Source organism: Pieris brassicae, chromosome 4 (assembly GCF_905147105.1).
Source record: "Pieris brassicae chromosome 4, ilPieBrab1.1, whole genome shotgun sequence".
Lineage (NCBI taxonomy): Eukaryota > Metazoa > Arthropoda > Insecta > Lepidoptera > Pieridae > Pieris > Pieris brassicae.
Genome location: NC_059668.1, coordinates 3,021,797 through 3,044,341, shown reverse-complemented (window position 1 = coordinate 3,044,341; position 22,545 = coordinate 3,021,797). Strand labels below are relative to the sequence as shown.

The window sequence follows — 22,545 nt, the reverse complement described above, 5'->3', positions numbered from 1 at the left end:
TGAACTGCATTCTCTTATTGTTTTACACAGGAAACTAAAACACTATATGAAATAACAAATAGTGTGAATTCTTTTATATTTTAGTTCGCAAAGTCATACCTGAACTTCAACTTTACATAGTACAAAACAAAGTCGATTTCTACTGCGACTGCCTATCGGTTTCATATGTTTCTAACCAAAAATAATGTATATACCATTTCAGAAAAAGACTGTTTGTAAAAAGACTTCTTTCGTTATACTAAAGATATTGACTTAAGATATTACTTGGTTTTGTTAAACATAAAGAAATTGTAACCATGGTAACAAACGCGTCTTGGTTCGGAACATTATATAATAAGTTCGTGTGTTCTTTATCGTAAATTCAAAATTAGATTGTATATTCTTTAATTAGACATGTGTCGGGTTAGCGTAAAGGCTCTTATGAAATAGTCCTTTGAAAAAAAATATATTCAGCGTCAATATCCAAAAAGGTTTTAATTTAAATTTTGACAATAATTGCAAGTTATCTTTTAAACTTCCTTAAATACTGGTTTTATGTAAAATGTAATATTTTTTTATGACCCGTCATTATTCATACTAAAAACAAATTGTAGTTTAACACGCAGTTATCAATTACAATAATTGTTAGGTATTGACGTTATGATTAATGTTTTGTTTATTTTCAGGTTTCAATGGAGACTGCGATGCGAATAATTATTTTACACATCACACAGCGCACATATTATACATACACTTACATCACATCTGTAATATTAATTTTATAAGATTTGTCTTAATAGCTATGTAACCAATGAGAAAACTTGGACTACAAATTTTAATCACAAAGCGGAACGAAATAATGTATCATATTTCCAGAGAAATTAATAAATTAAGAAATGTGCCATGTGATAAATGACTGAATGAATGAATATTGGTAATTGAAATACTTATTTATGTAAAGGATTTTTATAATAAACATTAATTATTAAATCAGAATGAAAATATAAACTAAGAAAGAAAAAAACATTTTACCGTTTAGTTTCAAGTTTACATATAATGCAGTTTTTTTTCGGCCAATCTCAATACGACATAAGGGCGTCATAATGCACTAGTTATCGGCTCTCGACTGAGAATCAAGGCTTAGACCGTGTAAGATCGACCGTAATCAACCTCAAATGAATCTCTAGCCACATTCAAATATTGGTCATTATGAAATACATTATATTTATAGAATAAATAATAACCTAACCAAAATCACTCATCGTTGATTTGATTTTATCTAAGTATGTGATGCTTGATTTAAATAAAATAAATATTTATTGATCTTTCACTATAATTTCAATGGAAGACTAATTAAAAACACAATGCAATATAAATTCTCGATCCAAAAAAAACAAATAGTCAAATAGTTTGCCTAATTACGTTTTTATATAATTGATAATAATAATAAATGCCAACAATATTTTTAAATAAAAAGCAGGCTTTTACTATTTTACTTGGTCCGTCTCATCCCACTTACATCCGAACTTCAGACATACTTTTGTTTAACTAGTCGCAAAGGTGAAACCATGAGTTTTGATAGCCTAATGCCTTAACGATAGGTTTAACATAGTTAGGTTTTATTTATAGGTACTGAGTTTTGAGCTTAGAAAAAGTTTGAACATGACGTAACAAACAGTTCGGCAGATATTAAATACGTCATTATACTTTAATTAATTAAAGAATATTAGATTTGTTTTTCTTAACTGGCACCGTCAGAAAATAATCATATTTCTTTTTGACATCTGTTATAATCATTGTTATTGAATTATTTGATTGACCAGCTATATTATCACATTCCTACAAAATATAAAACTATTACTTAGAATTTTCTTTAATATTATATTTTAAGCTTTTGTTAATCCATTAGTTTGATTACATAAGTAGCTTGTACTATTTTTTTAACATTTACACAGTTCGAAATATATTGATATGTTTTAAATCAAAGTTTAGCACACACAATATATTTTTCATTCATAAATTATATATATAACAAAACACTTGAACACATCTTAATCTACACAAATGTTATTAAATGTACGCTGTGCGAAATGTATCTTTTATTTTCTCGCTTTAGTACTCAAGAGTGAAGACCCAAGAAGAATGAAGAAAATGAAACTCCGAAACATGCTTTCCAAGATCAACCACTTAATTATGTTGCGCCTGCGTTGCATTTGCGAATGTTTCTTAATCTCAACACCAAATTGGTAAGTTAATAGTTAGTTAATTTTATATATGAACATTTCTTGTCCGTAAATAGATTTTTATTCTTGTTGAGTTCCTTTCCTTCTATATATAGATGTAGTTTTCGTCAGTTACAAGCTGATTATCCATACGACCTTGCAATCTAATTTGAAGTCAAAAACCTTTAAATTTGAAACATCCTGTCACCACGTGCCCTGGAGTCCTGATGAACGCAAGTCGCATATTTCCAGCATAATTTACATAGAGATAGATTGGCGTCCCGCGGGCCGAGCACCCGTTGAATTCCTATTGTTTAGATTGGAAAACTAAGTGCATCCAAACGACTTTCCTCTCACGTCATTATTAGATTGCAGGTATCACAGATAATGCATGCAGATAATGTCATGACAGAATTGTGTGCATATTGTCTATTCGTATTCGAATTAGGAACGTATCAACTACAAAGGGAATTTAATAATTGATTAAATGAACATTGCCCATTACGGGGACAATCGAAATCGTTGAGGCTAGATGTCGATGGGGTTGAGAACGAATCGATTTTCTAATAGCAGTGTGTGCCGACTCGGCCCGTCGAGATTGACTCATTTGCACTGCATTACATTACCGAGTGACACGATACACCACTCTCATTCACTTGATGAACTTATTGCATTTAAGCAATAAAAATCTCTTTAATTTCTTTATAAGATGAAAGTGGTAGCTAACTTGGTAACAGTACATTATTAAACGAATGTGGCTAACGCAAGTTTGTATAAATTAGCTAACCGACTGAAATCATGAGTTTTAGAATGTATTGGAAATTAATAGCTTTTCTTAATGTCTAAATTTACAAACGAATTATATTGATTTGTATTTAATACCAGTACGCAAAATATTAACGTTAAAAATCGTTGCTTACTTACGCGGCAAATAAATGTTGTGCCTAGCTATTGATTAGAGTTGCTTGTTTTCGGATTCTATAAAGGACTAGAAGGCCAGATGCTGATTTATTGACTAGTTCATTGCCCCGTGATTATGAGGTCACCAATCTGGTTTCTATGTCGAAACAGCCGGCGAAAATATTTAATTTTATCTATAATATATAATTATATATATATATACCAATATAATTATGAAAAATTCTAATTCTCATCAATTTAAAGAGATGTTGAGCCACTTTTTGTGCCCCTTTCTTGTTTATTTTCTTTTTTTTTGGGAGGGGGAAACTAGTAGTTATAAAAGTAATGAAAGTTTGTTCAATGATACCAATTTGTTTTACAAAAAAGGGGTTTACAATAAAACGTGATAAATTACTTTTTCAAATAGACAAATTCATAAATAAAAAATAAAATGGTAATTAATATTTTGAAGCTTCCGTCTACATGAGGCGCCATCTATCTAAACTGATGAAAAATAAATCAAAAGGGTGTAGTCTGTGTACTAGAAACATTTAGTCTTGTTGCCTATAGATGGCGTTGAGTACAGACAACAAGATCGGAATCAACTCGAGAGATGTGCAAATCTTTCGCGATAACAAAAATGTCAAGGCCACAGCACTAGGCATTCAATCTAACCTATAATAAATTGTTTTAATACGTAATTTAAATGTTTTTGAATGTAAGTGTAGTGTGATTCATTTTAATGTTACTAATCAATAACTAATATTTCTACAACATATTCTTTAGTGTCGAATTCGTTTTGATTTTATGCACATCAAACATAACCTATTTAATCTGTCGGCTATCGTCAAGGTAAACGCATTCACACGTTGCAAATATCCTGTAGTACACGACTTTGATCAAATAGTTGATGAAAAATTCTAAATACTAATGAAGATATGGTAAAGTTTTATGCCATTAATTAATTTTCTAAAATTTGTGCAAAATTTAAATTTACCGCGTCATAGTTACGTATGAAGTTCGCTTTGCGAATAGTGGCCGATTATGATGTGAAAGATATTCCGAAGGCCGTGAGGTGCCGTGAGTGAACACGGAAATCGAGATGTGTGTGTGGTCAAAAAGACAGTGCAAGGTAGGGGTCGGGTGGCGTTTGTGATGGCAAATTTTTTGCAAATGGTGAGTTAGGAAATATTGACTTAGTGTGTTTTGCAGTTGTTTTCGACTCGTGTTAGTGCATTAATTGTGTGTTATAAAAATTTTCGTTGCTGTTTGTTCATATTTTTAAGATCTAAGATACGGGATCGGCAAATGGCGCTACTAATAGTCAAAAGTTGACACAACTACGCGTTCAGAAGTCCCGTTCGTCCTTCCGTCATCAATTTTCAGGCACGCGTAGTGTTTAGTGACAATATTATTAGTAGTGCTTCGAGGAATTTCTGAAACCAGCTTCAAAGTTAGCAATAGGCCCATCCAGCTAGGCGAAAATAACGGTGTCAGCATGTTGCGATTTTTTTGGCTAATGGTACTACTACTTTCGTAAACTCGTTTTATAGACAGCTAGAGGTTTTAGCGTCCTGTAGGGTCGGTGGCCCCGCAGCCAGCATTGGAAGCTAAATTACATAATGTATGGGTCTCGGTTAGTGCATGCAACAAGTAGATATGTGTCGGCGCTCGGCGGTCTAACTGTCAATGTGGAGTACAGTAAGTTCGCTGCCCGCGGCCCCTATTAATTCGAGGCGCTGATGTCACTTATCTCTCGCTCCACTATCTAGGCCCTATGGCCGCCAATTTTTGCTTAATGACTACAGTGCAAATTTGATAACCACCAACATACGTGCCTAGTTATTTAGCAGCTAGCTGGTTTTAGTTCTGTGAAGGTTTGAGGCTCTACTTAATTTTGGCATTTGCGATTGGTGTATCAGATGAGAGTAATGTTTAGTTGCTTATGTCTACATTTTTTGCAGCACGGTCACTGACATTAGCACCAACAATGGACCAGCAATTTTGTTTGCGCTGGAACAATCACCCAAACAACCTCACTGATGTCCTAGCAAGCCTTTTACAGCGAGAAGCACTATGTGATGTCACACTGGCATGTGATGGTGAAACAGTCAAGGTAATATTCTAATCTATAAAAACATATTTTGTTATACTAATCCAAATTTTGTTGCCTACAATAGTTTGAAATTAAATTAATCAATTAGTAGATAATTGACATACTGTTATAATATGTCATTTGTTTACAATCATTATGTCATAACAAATTGCATTTAATAGTAAACAAACATTGATTAATGTTGTTAACATATTTTTACTACTACTTATTAAATAATGAATCAGATTAAATATTTTCACAATTGTTTTAGTAATAAATATTTTTTATTAAGTCCTAACATATAGTATAGTAATAATTTTGCAATAAAGTATCAAAATAAAGAAATCACCTAAGTTCCAGTCAAGGCAGACTACATTGTAAATTTAAATATTTGCTAATTGTACAAGGTTAACCTTACAATAATGTATTCTAGGTACTATATCAAAACTACTAGCTTCCTGGTAGAGAAAAAAAATCGTGAATGATATTTAAGATCATTTCTTAAACTCATTTATAAGGAAAGTTTATGCTAATAAAATGCAATTTGTTTTGTAGGTCATCAGTGAATAGTTATAGGAGTCTGCAAAAGACTTGCATGTTTTTACTTTCTAATTTTTAATGCCACATGTTTGGCAAGTTTTAGGGTCTAGAGATATAAATTGATGTAAAGACATCCATGATAAATTGAACCCCAATTAGTAGGCCACATGTCTTAACTTTCTCTGCATGATACATGTAATTTCTAAATGCTTGATTATAAAAGGTAGTTTCCTTCTGTGTAAAATAAATAACTTGGCAGTCATATCTTTTACTATATTTACAAATGACTAAGTTTAACATTAATGTTGTGTAAGAATTTTATACTTTTTGAAAAGAAATAAGATACTCCTACTGAATTAATTATTAAAACAAACAGTTCATGTTCCCTCTGTGTCGAATATTTTGTGGTTGGCTGATCACCCACTTGTCATAGAATATAATGAAGAAGACATCTTAATATCATGCCCTATTGTTGCCCGAGGTTATGTGTCTTCAATTTTAAATAACAAAACCTTGAATAATTGATGTGTAAAAGACAAGGACAAAGTTAAGTGTTTCTAGAATATTATTCATTCTAAGCTGAAATACTATGGCCTCATTAATATTTTTTTGTAAAAAAAAATGCAATAGCTATATCTTAAATATACTTCCTAAACTTAACCATTCATTACCTAATTATAATATGAATGAGTGTAAAAGGAATATTTTAAGAGACAAGGTCTCCGTAATGTTCTTAACAGAAAAGACCTTCATACTTATGCATAGTTTGTCTTAATTTTTTTATATTCTGTATTGATATACTGACAATTGGCCGAGGCTGATTCCAAAATTTAAATGATTTAAAGTATTATAATTGGTACAATGTTCCTAATTGAAGAAAAGAAAAACATTATAACTGCCACTTTTTATTGGAGATATTGACAAACTAAAAAAAATGAAAATAGATAGACTAATAATTTTTATGGCTTCATTTATCACCTTAAAATATTATTATAGATAGTGTTATTCTGATAGGTTTAGTCACATAATGTAATAAAGAGAAATCGAAATAAAAAATACTTTTTATTTTTAGCTTTACCGTACATCATAACAATTCAAGTCAATAATATTGAGGAATTGTAGGTAGAATCATTTCTGTATGGCAACTTCATACTTAATCAAATTCTCTATTTAAATTTTAACTTATAATTCAAAATTTTGGATGTATTAAGGCCGCATTGGAGATATTTGTTTCCACAGATTTAAAAACTTTCAAAACAAGGATTAAATACATATTAAGCACTTCACGGATCTCTATGCTACTATGTTTAATCAATTAATTAACACTATTTATGAATAAAACAAGGAAATATTAAAAATTTCTGCATGTTCTAAAACAAGTAAATATAATAATAACTTATTGCTTTCGGGATCTTTAGGTAGGTAGGAAGTAAGCGTTAGTGCTTGCGCATGCGCAGCTTTAGGGAAAACAATTACAATTAAGGGAGACTTAGATCCTTGTACAATTTAAAGTTTTAAAGAAATGCTTCGTCCCGTATCCGACCGATAACCATGTGATAAAATTCTACTATTCAATTTTACTATTATTGTTTTGGCGGGAATCGAACCCTATGTCATGTAAAATTTTGTGATATCCAATTTGTATCAAAGAGCATTAATATTTATGTTTTTTTTTACCGATTTTTTTAACTGACTGATCATCATTTATTTTATGATCTCATTAGATTCTGTTTCGCTAAAGAGAATATTTTTAAGTTCTAGTCTAAGATGTTCTAATTTTGTTCTAGGCACACCAGACGATACTCTCAGCATGCTCCCCCTACTTCGAAAGTATATTTATGCAAAACTCACATCCGCATCCAATTATATTCCTAAAAGATGTGAAATTCTCAGAAATAAAGTCATTACTGGACTTCATGTACAAGGTAACTGCTTACACATATATTATATAGACTTTGTTCGTTCTTCGTCTATAAACAAATCGATTGCAATTCAATGAATTTAGTTAGATTGTTACTTAAATGTCGAATCTGTATAAAATTTCTTATTTGTATGTTAATATTTTATTTTTGTTACAGGGAGAGGTAAATGTTGGCCAAAATATGCTACCAATGTTCCTAAAGACTGCTGAAAGCTTACAAGTACGAGGTTTAACAGAAAATAATACATTACACCCTAAGGTAAGTACATATTTAGATAAATTTTTTGACGGTCTCAATTTTTTTCTGTTAACAAAGGAACGGTATAAGTTAGGATTAGGAGATCTTTATTTAATTTTTGTTCGGTGATTTCCGAAGTTTTTAGGAAAAAAATGGTTGATTGAAAAAGATTATGAAGGAATCTTGGATGGCATTTGACTTTTGCAAGATGACAGATTTATTGACGTCCTAATCGGAGTTAAGGCGCGAAAACTTTTGAGTTTTCACTTAACAGTTGTTAATATTGTCCGTTTACCACCTTTTAAAGCATTTCTGTTTTGATTTTTATACAATTTGTCATACTATTTGGTCATAAATTTTTGTACCCAATTTAAAAGGGCGTAAGAGACAAAAACAAAGACATTATTTCGAATATAATTTATTAGCATAACTAAGAGAAATAAGCCACGACGAATCGAACATGTTTAAGTATTGTATGTAGCGCCTTTGTCTATTTGTCAAATTGATAGGACGAGGTTTCTAATTTTTTTGCCTCGGTACAGTCGTTAACAGAAGTGTTTGTCCTGTACAAAATGCTAATTTTGTTTTACAAGGCCTTTTCCGTATAACCCGTGATTTCGTCATTTGAATAAACTGTAATTATGTTATTCGCTTTCCTTTAAAGGGTCTGTATGTTATAATTGTAAAAATAAATTAGGTACATCTAGTCGGACATGTTGATAAAATAATTAATAATTGTTTTAAATGAAAATCATTAAATTTTAGCGAAAAATGCCCTTTTTAATGTTAAATTATGGATTTACTAACAGTTCCACGCAAGTGTACGTAAATTTGCAGAATAGTGCGTGCCAGACAGACGAGTCTGGCACTCTGGCGTTGTTTAGTAGGTACAGTGGCCTTGAAGATTTGGTGAGAGTACAATGACCCTTATACGAATTTATTGCTACAGTTTGTAGTTAAATATTTTAATGGCGTTCGGCCTATTTTGAATAGTAAATCGCTTTACTATACTTAAATATGTATTTGTCAGATATGATTATTCAAAATACATATCAATTATTAATGTAGAGTTTTGTACATTTTTACCGTTAGAAATTTACTGCCAATTCTCAAATCAAGGGCGTAGAACGGTCCAGAAGAAATGGCACAAAACTCCGCTACTCTCGCCTATTTTTATTTTAATCAATGCTTGTGAGGAACTGCAACTATTACACCTTGCTGCACCTGACATGAGATGAGTTATTTTTTAGTACGAAACATAATGTTAGGTTAGTCGAAGTTCAAAACATCGTTACTAAAATGAACAAGAGTTTGAGCGTTGATGAATATTATATAGAGACATAACATTTATTACTAACAAAACACACACACAGAAACACATAAAATAACAATAATCAAAATAGAAAATAATAATAATATAGAGATAGCAATTTTTTTCAAGAATAAGGTTTAATTGTGTAATGCTTGTGTGCTGTGGTTGTAATTGTCTCTGGCTCAGCATTATGCTGAGGAGCAGAGTTGTTCCACAGCGCTGGTATTCTGCCAGAGACCACAGCAGCTAGTTAGCGCCTCAGTCGCAAAAAATGAAGAAAAAAAATCGAATACTCAGTAGAAATAAATAATAATAATAGTAAAAGTTAGCAGTGTAAGTAATGAAGAATTTTTTTTTAAATTAAAAATAAGAATAATTGTTAAGAAGTAGATAAATAAATATTTTTGCGTATTAAAAAGTATATTTCGTGAGATTTTTGTTGAGTAATATTTATATAAGTTTATATATTAATGTATAATTAACTATATTGTTTTATTTTACTGGTGTCTGATGACAGATAACTGATATTTTTGCGCATTTTACAAAGTCGAGGGACGTTAAAATACACTGAAATACAGAATAATAATATGTTGACCATGTTATGAAGCATTGCCCGGGTGGTATTTTTTTTTTATTTGAGTTGGTCAAAAACCTTGACAAAATCCATTATTGCGACCTTTTAAAATTGAAATAAATCCATAAATTAGTGATAAATCCAGTAGTTTTTGAGTATATCGCGTACATAAAGACACATAGTATCGGGGACACAATCTTTTAATATAATGTCGGGTCAATAACAGTTATACATGATCAATATAAAAAAAATCTATAATTTATGGTAGATAGCTTTCAAGCAGATAGTATGCAAAGTTTATGCATAAACACGTGCATTTTACTACAGACTCGTTTATGGACCGGTTCAAGTGACTCGTATTTGATGTAGCTAAAATTCGCGCTCTCTTGTTTTAATTAGGGTAACAAGAGCAGACTCTATATGGTTTATGGAACCATCATACTCACTGTCCCAATCGATTAAGAAGATAAACTTGAAATGTAGGTACACGATTATAGAACTCGTCTGAACTGTTTCATATTTAGGTACGGACTATGATCCAAATTGTAAATCTATATAATAAGCGACTTGAATCGATTCTAGATTATTTCTTTCGATTATTACGATTTTTTTTAAATCACATAAAAACGCACACACACTCATTTACCCACACATTCGTCACTACATGTTTGTCGTATATATGGTATACACCGTTTTGGCTATATTATCAAACTTCAAGTTGAGCCTCTTGAGACAGCGTCTAATGTCGCTGATGATTAGGCTTTACTGATGGCTTTTCATATAGTGCCGGTACGGTCACGATACCGAGTTCAATGTAATTTCTATATATTCATCTCAATATCAAGTGAGTGTTATAGGGTAGAGTTGTCTGGTCAGAATAAAATAGGGCTGGCCTCCGAAGGCACCATATGTTCGCTTGATATTCGTCTTTATTGGCAAGGTGTGCTTGACAAATCTGTATCATTTTAAGACGGTGCGCTTAGTACGTCCAAATCTAATCTAAAAAATGATTGACAGGAGTAAGAGACATAAGACTGAATGCGCAAGCAAATATTGCCTTGAAAATACGCGAACTTATAAACATAGATTAAAGTTGGATTATTTCTATGGTTACCATGGTAACTAATACGTATAATAACTACAACTTAGAAATGTTGTAATTGATGCGAATAAGTCTGGCCAAAGATTCGTGTATTGCAACAAACCTTGTTTTGTATATTTATGCGAAATCGTCTCCAATTCTTGCCTAATGCAAAAATATTTAAAATTTGCCATTTGCCGCAACCGGACCTTAGGAATTAATTCGTTTGCCCTTGATAAATATTTTTAAACGAATTGAGTCTACGCTAATTTAGGAAAATTAATGTTTAGTTTGACTAATTTAAATATATATTTTTCATTTACAATAGTAACTTTCAGTTACTTTACTTTAAAGCTCTTGAAGATCGAAAACATACAATGATAATGCTCGTGTATAACAATTTAAACGTTTCCCGTTTTAGAAAAAGCACTAAATTATACCTAAGCCAGTAATGAAGTTATTGCCGCTTTAAATCAAAGTATGTTTAAAGTCCGTTATGTGTATTAAACAAGCGGTCGTAGTTACAGCTTAGCGTAAAGAACGTAGATTTCGTGATGCCGGCGCAAGATGCATTTGTGCCGTTATCGCTCGCATCGTTCAAAATACCGTATATTGCTCGTACATGTTTTTCTTGTATCCTTTTTTATTGCCCTTACGGTATGCAAACATCATTTTGAAATTATTATTACACAATATTTCGTACTTCATTTGTTTAATAAATATATTGTGATATGGATGGATTGAAAAGGGTAGTCGAAACGTACTGTAGTACACGTATGAACCTACTCTATAATAACCGCATTGAAATCGAAGCGGCATCCGCAATACGTCATTCAATTTCATTTCAGTATGATTGATATTTTTTTATCTAGATATATATATAGGTCTTATAAAAAAAGAAACGAGGTTTCAAATAAAATGTACACCAAACTACTCATTTATAGACGGAAGAGCGGTCAACGCCATCCGTGAGTGCGGAGAACCTGTCATCACGTGGGGACTTCGCCACTCCGCCAGTTGCGCATGCGGCGGGGGCTCCGCTGACGCCTCTCGGGGCTCCGCAGCCCGCGCCTCACGCGCCCCATGCCGAAAAGAGACGCAGGAAGAACTCCACTGTGCCAAGAGAAGATATCGATTTATCTTATCGTCCATACGAAGTAAGTGGTTAATGACAAGAATTTCACAACATTTGATCATAATGTATTTGTTTTTTAGTTGAGAAGTATTTGCAGTGCACCTTCCAGATATTTCAATCTGCTACATAGTACAATATCTTGAAGTGCTTTTTTTCTTCGATATAAGTAATGGGGCCATTTAAAAGGAAATGTATTGATATTTAAATTCGTTAATTACGAGTGATATGGAACACATTTTGACAGTTTCCCACTTCAAAATCCATTAGAAATCAAAACGACCGTTAAACTTGTTCTGAAATTAAGTAAACAACTAATAGAATTTGAATAACGCATTTGCATTTTGCAATCCATATTTTAAATAACATTTCCACTTTGGTTTTAATATGCAAAATAAATCTCTGAGTTTTTTATTCAGCGAAGGTACACGCTAGATGCGGATGTAACTGGTTTATACATAGCATAACAGTATCGAGAAAAGTACCTAACTGTATTTTCTATTTAAAATCTAGGATCAGAAATAGACTCGTACAACATTGCAATACAATATTTCGTAGAATTTTCTTCTTACCGTAGATTTTTGCGAATTCATTGTTCATCATTACAATGATTTAGGATGGCATTTTTTTTTAATTATCTTACGTAACACACATTATCTCCGTATAAGAGCCTTTAAAAACATGATATTTTTCAAAAAGATAACACAGATTAGGCAAACAAAAATATTGTTTTATTATAGGTAATATAAACCCACATTGAGCCGTGTTGGCCTAGTGGCTTCAGCTTTCGACTCTCATCCCTGAGGTTCTCGATTCTCAGCTGTGCATCAATGTACCTTCTTTCGATGTGCCCATTTAACATTTGCTCGAACGGTGAAAGAAAATGAAGAAAACATCATGAGGAAACCGACTTGCCTTAGACCCAAAAAGTCGACGGCGGGCGTCAGGCACAGGAGGCTGACCTACTTGCCAATTAGATTTACAAATGATCATGAAATAGGTACAGAAATCTGAGGCCTAGACCTAAAAGGTTGTAGCGCCACTGATGTTATATAAAACCAGATAAAAGATACACAGAGTATGTATATAACGGCCCAATTTAATAGCTGTAATTTTAGAACGGATTTAGGTCGCTTTGCTTTTGTTTTTATGAAATGTGAGTAACAAATTCCTTGCCAAAATGCACATTACGTCACACAGCCACTTTTTAAGAATCATGTATTAGATTCGCCCTAAGACTATGTCTCTATAACTTTTTATAACATGCGAAGATGCAAGCTTTGGTGCAACTCACGCGTGGCTAAATAAGCTTTTTGCATTCGGCGCGATGTCCATAACGTCCATAGTTAGCGTAGATTATTTTATGTAGCGGGTAAATAGGCACCCTATAAGGTGTCCACTTAGCATGAGGTGGATTTGCGATAATTTATTGCATTTAATTAATAAAGTAGACAGACCTTTGTCTAGTTCTCGAAAAAAATAATTTCATATTTATATGGATATCGAAAGGAGATGAAAGCATGATATAAAATTTGAGGTTATGATTGCGCTCCAAGGGGGGCGCAGTCTTTTGTTTTACAAAGCCTTACAATTTCTGCCTGTGTCAAGGGTCAAGTGAAAAACAGCAAAGGCTCAACGGGCAGTGGCTCGGAGCCTTCGACGCCGCCGCCCGCCCACGCGTTGCACGGACGCGCGGCAAGATCGCCCGCCCACACGCCCCTCGTCAAACAAGAGCCGGATTCACCCTACCATCACACGATGCACCCCCCAAACTACGACCAGACACATCTGCCGGTAATGAGCGGACATTTTGCTTCTGGTGACACGTATTACTAAACTTGACTTGCAGATCCATCTCTAGCTGTATAATAATAATTATACTAAAAATGATATTTCTTATTGATTTAATTCATATTGCTTAGCTTTCGATTGGATATAGTTTACCTATTTAATCCTGTAAACACACAGTTATGTTAATGATCTAGTCAGAAATTAGATTCAGTGTTGGTAATTTATAAAGTACAAAACTGACTTAATTAGTAAATTATTAACGTTAATATGTCAATTCAAAGGAAGTACAGCCAAAATAAATATGAATAAATCATTATTTAAATCAGTCGTCCGTAATTTCAGCTTTATTTAAATATTTATGTGTATACTTTAAAATGTTAATTAAAGTATACCTAAATTTTAAAAAAATGCGTCTTGTATAATCGTTTTTTAATTTCATGGTTACATTACTAATTCTATATATTTATATACATACGTATTATTTAAACGACTAAGGTTAAATGCTTGTACATTTTAAAGCTTCCTTTGATAAAATGCAGTTAAGGTGTCATTCCAATTCACTCGCGGTTTAATGGTTGCCATAAAACATTCCAGACAATGGAACGCATGAACGAGATGGCTGTGATGCTCACTCCACACCAACTCGCAAATGAATGCAACGACACAGAGCAGATCATACCGCCACACCCTGACCAGACAGACACCATTGATGGTAAGTGCACCTACCGCAACACGTTTACTAAGAGAACATACCTTTTTGTCCTGTAGCTTTGTGCTGTCTTTAACGAAACCATCACAAAATTTCTAGTATTTGCTAAGTAGGAATTAAAGAAAAATTATATACAGTTTATTTTGCGCTACACTAAGTTTTCGGAAAATTATAGCCTCCAATTATGCATTTAATCATGATAAAAAGATATTCGTGTCAATTTTTCCTACCTCAGATATTGTAAATGTTACCAACGCGCTATCACAATTTACGAGAAATCATAAAAATAATTTTAGCAGCATTCTTCAGTAAGCATAATTCTCATCTATATTTCATCATAATTTACCGGAAAAATTAATATTAAATCTAAGAATAAATCATTGCTAATTAATTTAATTATTTTAATGACACTCCTAAATAAGAACAATAACATAGTCCCTTTCCCTTTAAATAGACAGTACAAAGCTAAATTTATTACCAAATTGTTCCAACTGTCAAAATAATTATGTTGAAGTAAACGAGCTTGTTTTGGTGGTCGATAAATGTAGAATTGAAATGAGATCGCTCCGTTATAACGTTCCGTTTATCGCTTTATTACTTGACCGTCATTTGCAATACGGAACGTCGAATTACGAAGGTATCTCGCTTATTATGATTTTTATTTGCATTAATTTATAAATGATTAGGAATTTATCCTAAACATTTGTAATCGCATGTTCTGCCTTCGCATGATTTGCCATTGCTTACTAATTTGCACTAACCATACTAAATGCTTTTTAATTTATTTTCTTTCGCTTTTTTTAACAATTGAAGAAATCGGTGTGAGGATTCATATCGATTGTCGATTTGGCGCCCCCGTGGGACGTAGGTCGTACGAAATTCACGAGACAAAGCGTTCTATGCATGTAGATAGGTTTAGGGAAGTTTTGCAACGTTTGGAGTGCCTTGTAGAAGCCTATCCATAGGCTGAAGTGCTAGCATGCTAAACAGTTACTATGCAGCAGTCAAGCACCGTAATATATTGCAGGTGAAAGCTATGGCGACGAAAACTATAAACCTCGAGACGCGTTCGCCCAGAACACGACAAATATAGAGAATATCGTGAAGTCGTTTAAAATTGCAATGAATCACAAATCATATAATATGCCGATGTCGTGCAAAGTATGCGGTAAACGTGTCACAAATATAAAGAAACATATGAAATCTCACAATCCCGAAAAGCACAAGTGCCCTTTGTGTCCCATCATACTGACGCGAGCTGATAATCTCAAACGACATCTCCGTATGAAACACTGTTCTGTTCTAGGTTCGAATAATATTGCCAATATACAGACCAATAGTTGATAGTCAATAATAATTTCTTAGGTAGGCAGTTACCATTGTGGGAAACCAAAAATTTAACTTTCTAACCTTCGGCTTGTTTGGTACTAATCGAGTGCTTCGTCAGCCTTAAACTTAATTATAATTATTAGATATAAGGTGTGGTTTGTTTTAGCAAAATTTCTCTCTCATGTACTAACAACTGAATTGTACATAGGTTTTCACGTGACTAACGTATTCGCTTTAATACTAATATTCATCATGCCAAATAAAGCGATAATTTCCTTGAATTCCAAAGTTTCTAAACCAATGTTAATTATGTAACTTAGAATTAATTATTGTATGTGATACTTACAGTACAAACTCAACGTGTTAAAGAGGGTCTGATATCATTCCATTAAGATTTTTTAGGTCTTGAATATTTTATTGATTTTTAATTTTTAATTGAATATACATAATGAAATCTGGCCCCCTAGTATTAATCATGATGATCTCTCTCTGTTCCTCGTAGTGATTGTAACAAAGACACCTATATTTCGGTTGTGTCAAAGACTGATTTTGCTTTTGTATTCAGGTACCTTTTAATATTAATTTATTATCATTACTTTACGATTAGTTTGTATGTAAGACAATCGTTAATGTGTGTTCGTTGCAAATATATCTCTTTATTTATATCTTTTCTTTTCATTTTCATCCTTTTTTCCATGCTTTTATTTGTTTTTTATAGCAGATCTATCGAGAGCTGCCTTGTGTACTCAGCTTGGTGACAGCTACTAATAATGTTCCATAATTAACAATTATCACAGACAATTAAACACCATTTCTTCAGCATTATCGGTTCATTGCATGAATCTATTGAAAATCTTAAATAATTTCTAAACAATAACTGCTAAGTTCAGCTAAATATTTGAATCTCTTACTACAAATAAACTGCTTAATAGCGCTAGGAGAATCATAGCATAGCTCTAACAAAATACTCTCAACGCTTTCATATAGTGCTAATTTTGTTATATTTTTAAGTATATTTCCATTTCACTAGTTCATTTACAGTAGAATTTAACCGGATATCATTTCGATATATGTAAATTTTACTCCCTAAATTCTACTGTATTTCTTATAACGTGTTTAACATACATATATAATGTTATAAATTAAATATCCGCTCCCCTAAAAGTGCGGCAGGGCCAACACAAAAGTCGAGTATCGTTTGAAAATAAAAGCGTGGCCCTGTGGCATTGGGGGCGCGGGACGCGACGAGCGTGGGTGAGCCTAAGGGGTTCGGGGTTCGGTGGAGTGACAGTCGGCTGGTTGCAGGCTCGAAGGGCTGGCACATGCGGCTCACGTTCGAGCGCGTGGCGGGCGCGCTGAACCTGCACCGCTGCAAGCTGTGCGGCAAGGTGGTGACGCACATCAGGAATCACTACCACGTGCACTTCCCGGGCCGCTTCGAGTGCCCGCTGTGCCGCGCCACGTACACGCGCTCCGACAACCTGCGCACGCACTGCAAGTTCAAGCACCCGGCCTACAACCCCGACACGCGCAAGTTCGACGCGGCGCCGGCGCCCGCGCAGCCGCCGCACGCGCCGCTCTTCGCCAATCACCTCGAGGGCTCCTTCGACTGATTGTCCATGTGCTGGCTCGGCCTCGACGCTCTGTGAGCGCGCCCCGCCAGTCGGACTCTCCGCGTGTCAAACTCTTAACGGACCGTCTCGCGTTTCCTATCTAGGATTAAGCTATAGTGCTATCGCTCGTCGGCGGTGGCCTCTCGTTTTAGTATTGTCTTGGTTGTGCATTTGACTTGCCCCAGTGTGACTCGATTCCTCCGCGGAATAATCTTATCGGTCTGCGTCTGCGACGCTCTGACCTATATGAGTAGTTAAGCAAATTTTTTTTTCTATACCAATCGCTATACGGGAACGGGCAAAAGCAATAATATGATGTTAATTTTATTACCATATTATTTTTATATTGTATCTATATACATCTTAAGCTATTAAGAATATACACTTATACGAGTAGCGGTTCGACCGCGAAGCGACGCTGGCTATGGACGGCCCCGGCGAGACTCGCCGAACGTCTTATTATATTTATTCATTAGATAGGAAATTATGAGTTTCCTGTAGCTAATTATATTTATGTTCATATATCCTAAGGGTGGTACGGAACGACATCGGGAAAGAATATAAAGAACTGGCAAGAGATTGTGATCTGTCGTTGGTCATCGACATATAAATATTGACTGAATCTCAGTGTAGATGCATTTTTAACTCTATGAGGCCTTTGAAAGATGGAGAAATTAGGGATTTGTGATGTATTACGGATAGCGCCTAAGGAATCATACGAAAAGATTTTTTTATACTAGACTAGTTGATCTATTTACGGAGATTGTTTTTTTTTATACTTAGATATATTCTATTGTCTGATTTAATATAATTTTATTGTTTGTTTTTATTGATTCATCATTAATAGTAACATGAGCGGTTTATTTGCGTTGAAGCTAAGAGTTAATATTTGAGTGGAGATGTTAAGGTGTTCTATAATTTAATCGTTGGTAGGTGTTTAGTTGTACTGTACGGTGCTTGAGGTCCAAGACCTCTGTCTTACGTTAAGGTAGGCTGGATTTCGGAGGTTGCATTTAGTAACTTACGTCGGCATTCTACGATTGGGACTAACCTAGCGTTATATGTATTTCTCAATTAAGGTATAAGATTGTTACATTTTTAGCAAAACACTTTAGAGTGGTACGGTAACTGAAATGTGATAAAATGGAATGGTGCTAGAACCAAGGGTGTTACGCTACGATTCGACTCCTATTGTAATATTAATTAATGTTTTATGATTAGTTATTTTGCGTAAATGTAATGCATCTAGCATCCAACTGAGGTCGCATCTTGCTGGACGGGTAGAGATACGTGACACACCTAGAGATTACAGTATCACTCGAGATTTTATTAATTTTTTCAGACCTCTTCGAATTTTACTAATGCATATTATGAATAGTTCGTTAAGAGGCCGTTCGCATAAATCGATCTTTACCAAACCAAGAATGTTGATGTACCGCATCCAAATAGCCGTGATTCTCCGACGAATAATAGCTAAGTGGCGTTATTGCTGGATTAGTAGCTGTGAACATGCAACTCACTTGTGCAATTTTTTAACATAGTCATAACTCGTACCTAGATTATACAATCTATTAAATATAGGGGCCCACTTGAAAATAAGCACTAAGCTCCAACGTTCCTTACGGATTTTATATATAATAACCAAAATGTTACTTCCACAAAGATTTATATTTATTTTTAAGATTATCAAAGATTTTTATATCCGTTCATATATTGTGGGCGCTTATAATTTGATAGCATTTCATACTCAGTGCAATATTACTAGTTATTTAATTACGTAACCAAACTAAATCATATTTTAAAGGTAATTAATGTCTTTTAAAGAGGATACCTACCTATTTGTATTTACATATAAGTGATCTACTCTCAATTTCTACGTCTACATAGCGAATGAAGTTTGGGTTACGGCATTGTACAGGTTTTATAGCTGGTAATATTAAGGTTAGCTTGTTTGTCTCTGCCAATCGTAATAGTTGTTTAATTAATAATTTATAATCGCGCAAGTCGAATCCTATTTGGAATAGATCATAGCTATCCGGTCGGGAGTCAGCCCTTTCGTTCCGCGTCAAACGCTTCTAATCGTCAATGCATTTTTTAAATATTTACTGTCACTCGAGACCAATTTTTTTAAATATTGAATTTGCTAAAGCAAATCCATTAGTAACATAGATTATTTTAGATGTTTTAGGTTAGGATACTATGATAGTGTCTGGCCAGAATAATTTGGAGTATCACATCGTTTGGCTCAGAATATATCTCCCTTTGATCTCTTTTTTCAGCTTTCAGCAAGTGTGCAAACTTAATAAAACGATAAACAATTAATCGAACTTAATGAAAGCTTACTTTATGCCATATGGAATTTTAAACATAAGGTTAACGAATTACTAAAATTAGTCTTATGAGAATGGTCTTACCGACCTAGTCACTTTTTTGGCCAACCTAATTGAATATTCCAATTTATATTATATTAAACTTTACCTTAATAATATTGCAAGGATGTGATCTTGTTTGAATCAATGGAGTGCAGGATTAGCTCTGGGTAATTCAGGATAGCAATGGTCTAGTTATGTTCTATTTTGTTTATTAATTTTAACGTTAGCCAATTTGTTATAGTGTCGTGTATCACAATAGTGTTATACTAATAGGAGCGGGGGCGTCAAATCTACGCAGCCCTGACGAAGTCGGGCTTGTTATATTTTTACATTCGATTTTTATGAGCGATTTGTTGTTTATAAATATTTTTGATGTCTTGGTTTGATGCCTCCATTAAAACTTTAATTTTAAATAATTTTGTTTTATGCAAGCAGTTAATGCAATTTTTATTTCACATTGTTTGATGTTATGTAATGCAATTTTAACATGTTGCAAACTCCTGCATTTATCTGTTGTATTTATTACTAATTTTTACATTAAATTGTGGTATGTTACAATTCGTGTAGTTTCAGTTGTGCGTGTCACATGTTCCATCCCATTGCGAAGTGTTATATAAGTATATACATAATATAATGGCAAATCGTTTATATACAGTTTGCCGTCATATTACAATTACGGCAATGCTTCTAGTTGTAATAAACAAATGCATGCGTTCCTAATTCGATGTCGCAACTGAAGGTATTGCTAAACTATAGTCTTAAGGAATCGAGCAATAAATAGCCAAGAGATTAACTGGTCTTGTATATATTTTAATGGCAACACACTTTAATATTACTCGTTTTATTGTAACGGCTAAGCAAAGAGTCCTATTAAAAGTCCCCTAAGTATTCAGCCTAGAGATAAGACTACGCCGTGGTGACGGGCAAGCGCGTTGATTGCAGAGCGGCCTCAGGTGCCGGCGGCGCAGTACTCGTATCACAGCATGTTCGTAGCGGCCACCGAGAGCACCGCCCTGTGGCGGTGCAAGTCTTGCGGCAAGGAGGTCTCCAACCGCTGGCATCACTTCCACTCGCACACTGCCCAGCGGTCCCTTTGCCCCTACTGCCCGGCGACCTACAGCCGTATAGACACCTTGCGCTCTCATCTGCGTCTCAAACATGCCGCGCTTCTCCTCAAACACTAAACAACCAAACGACGCCACCCGACCTCTATCTTGCTCTTTTGTTAGTGATCTGTCAGTTTTGACGGCTTATTTGTTAGTTAGTGCACGTTTTCGTGCTGTTTAATGTTCTGTAGTTAAGTGTGTGTTATTAACAGGGTAATTAACGAATTGCTAATCATCAGTTTGAAGGCGCTGTGAACTTCACGGGTTGCTATGAACGAAGTAGACTTAAGAATACAAGTGTTTCAAGCTTTGTTATATTTTTCGAATACTCAAAAATTACGAATGCGAGCATAATTGCGTCGAGTATGAGTTGCTTATATAATTTCGTAAGGAGAAAATAATTTGCAACTGAGAAATACATTTTCACGAATAAAAATGTAAATATACAATTTTCCTTTTGGAAATTCTATTTATTAAAAATAAAAACTTTGAGTTCGAAATACGCCCATACAAAGCGCTGTTTAAATTTCTCATACGATATTTTAAATTGTATCGTTCGTCGTAAGGATTACAGACTTTATACTGTTAATATATCTCATAATGATAACTTATATTCGATACTTTACCTTGGAACACACGTATTACACATCTGATCTCTGTTATCCGGACATAATTATTGTAAATAAAATTTATTTATATACACGCAAAAATATTTAAACTTTAATTTAGATCTAAAGTATTTGCTGTATTATAAGCACGAGTTTACTAAACTTAATTTTGTACAGATGTATAATTGGTGTTTTACATGTAACTTAGAAGCATGCGAAACCATTTATTGGCTAAATATTGGGAATGAAACGCTAAGACTGAAACGGCAACAACTTGTGATTGACGGAAACTGAGGAGTTTGGTCTGTAAATATTTAGATAAATTAATCAAAATTAATGTATACTCTTTGCTCCGAGATCATGTTTAATGTGCGTATTGTGTTACGGAGCAATTTTACAAAAAAATCTTAAGAAGTTATTCCAAATTATATTTTTATAAAACTATTATCTGCAAAAACTGCATTATATTAGGTGTTTATGTATTAGCTTATATCGGTCCAATGTCGTTCAAATTGTATAGAATAAAGTGCGTTGTGACGCGCTATCATTTGTGTATAAATCTTTCTCAGATCTCAATATTACATTCGATACATCCATATAGTCAGATTTAATCTTCTTAATACATAATAAGTGTTTAATGTTGAGTCCCAATCTAAGAATGTAGTTAACAAAGGTTTCATAGAACGGAATAGGCAACATTTTTTTCACTCTAATAATAAACAATTGTGTCAACTAAAACTCTTAAGATGATATTTCTATTCTATGTTAATGTTGCTATAGTAGTTATAAGGCAACCTGCATTTTGTAAATATGTCATTAAACGTAAGAAATGGAAAGGTGTTTTCATTAAACATTTAAACACAGGAAATACTATATAAAGAAGTTTATTGCACCGATTTAGGAAAGATACACGCGTCATGTTTATAATTCATTAACAATTTTATACACATTGCACACTACTTAAAGTTATTCAATGAAAATAAATAGGAATACACACAACTTATTCTTTAAAAGATATAACAC

General features: G+C 33.7%; 1 protein-coding gene across 8 annotated transcripts; it reads left to right on the top strand.

The window, feature by feature from the left end:
- The first annotated feature begins 2,201 nt into the window (after nt 1-2,201).
- LOC123708023 (sex determination protein fruitless-like) lies at nt 2,202-22,286 on the top strand. 8 transcript variants are annotated; one of them, XM_045658460.1, is made up of 8 exons: nt 2,202-2,225; nt 5,066-5,217; nt 7,524-7,661; nt 7,815-7,916; nt 11,807-12,019; nt 13,603-13,788; nt 14,380-14,497; nt 15,522-17,100. In XM_045658460.1, the coding sequence occupies exons 2-8, from the start codon at nt 5,092-5,094 to the stop codon at nt 15,836-15,838; spliced, it is 1,200 nt and encodes a 399-aa protein (XP_045514416.1). In that variant the 5' UTR covers nt 2,202-2,225; nt 5,066-5,091; the 3' UTR covers nt 15,839-17,100. The 8 variants fall into 8 exon arrangements, with proteins under 8 accessions (XP_045514416.1, XP_045514414.1, XP_045514415.1 ...); XM_045658458.1 differs by lacking the exon at nt 2,202-2,225 and adding an exon at nt 3,754-3,819; XM_045658459.1 differs by lacking the exon at nt 2,202-2,225 and adding an exon at nt 3,835-3,953.
- The last annotated feature ends 259 nt before the right edge of the window (nt 22,287-22,545 follow it).

Excerpts from the sequence above, each read along its gene's own strand:
- LOC123708023 (XM_045658460.1), top strand. The coding sequence starts at position 5,092 with ATGGACCAGCAATTTTGTTTGCGCTGGAACAATCACCCAAACAACCTC. Across the intron at positions 7,662-7,814 it reads TACTGGACTTCATGTACAAG|GGAGAGGTAAATGTTGGCCA; the intron begins GTAACTGCTTAC and ends TTTTTGTTACAG. Across the intron at positions 13,789-14,379 it reads ACGACCAGACACATCTGCCG|ACAATGGAACGCATGAACGA; the intron begins GTAATGAGCGGA and ends AAAACATTCCAG.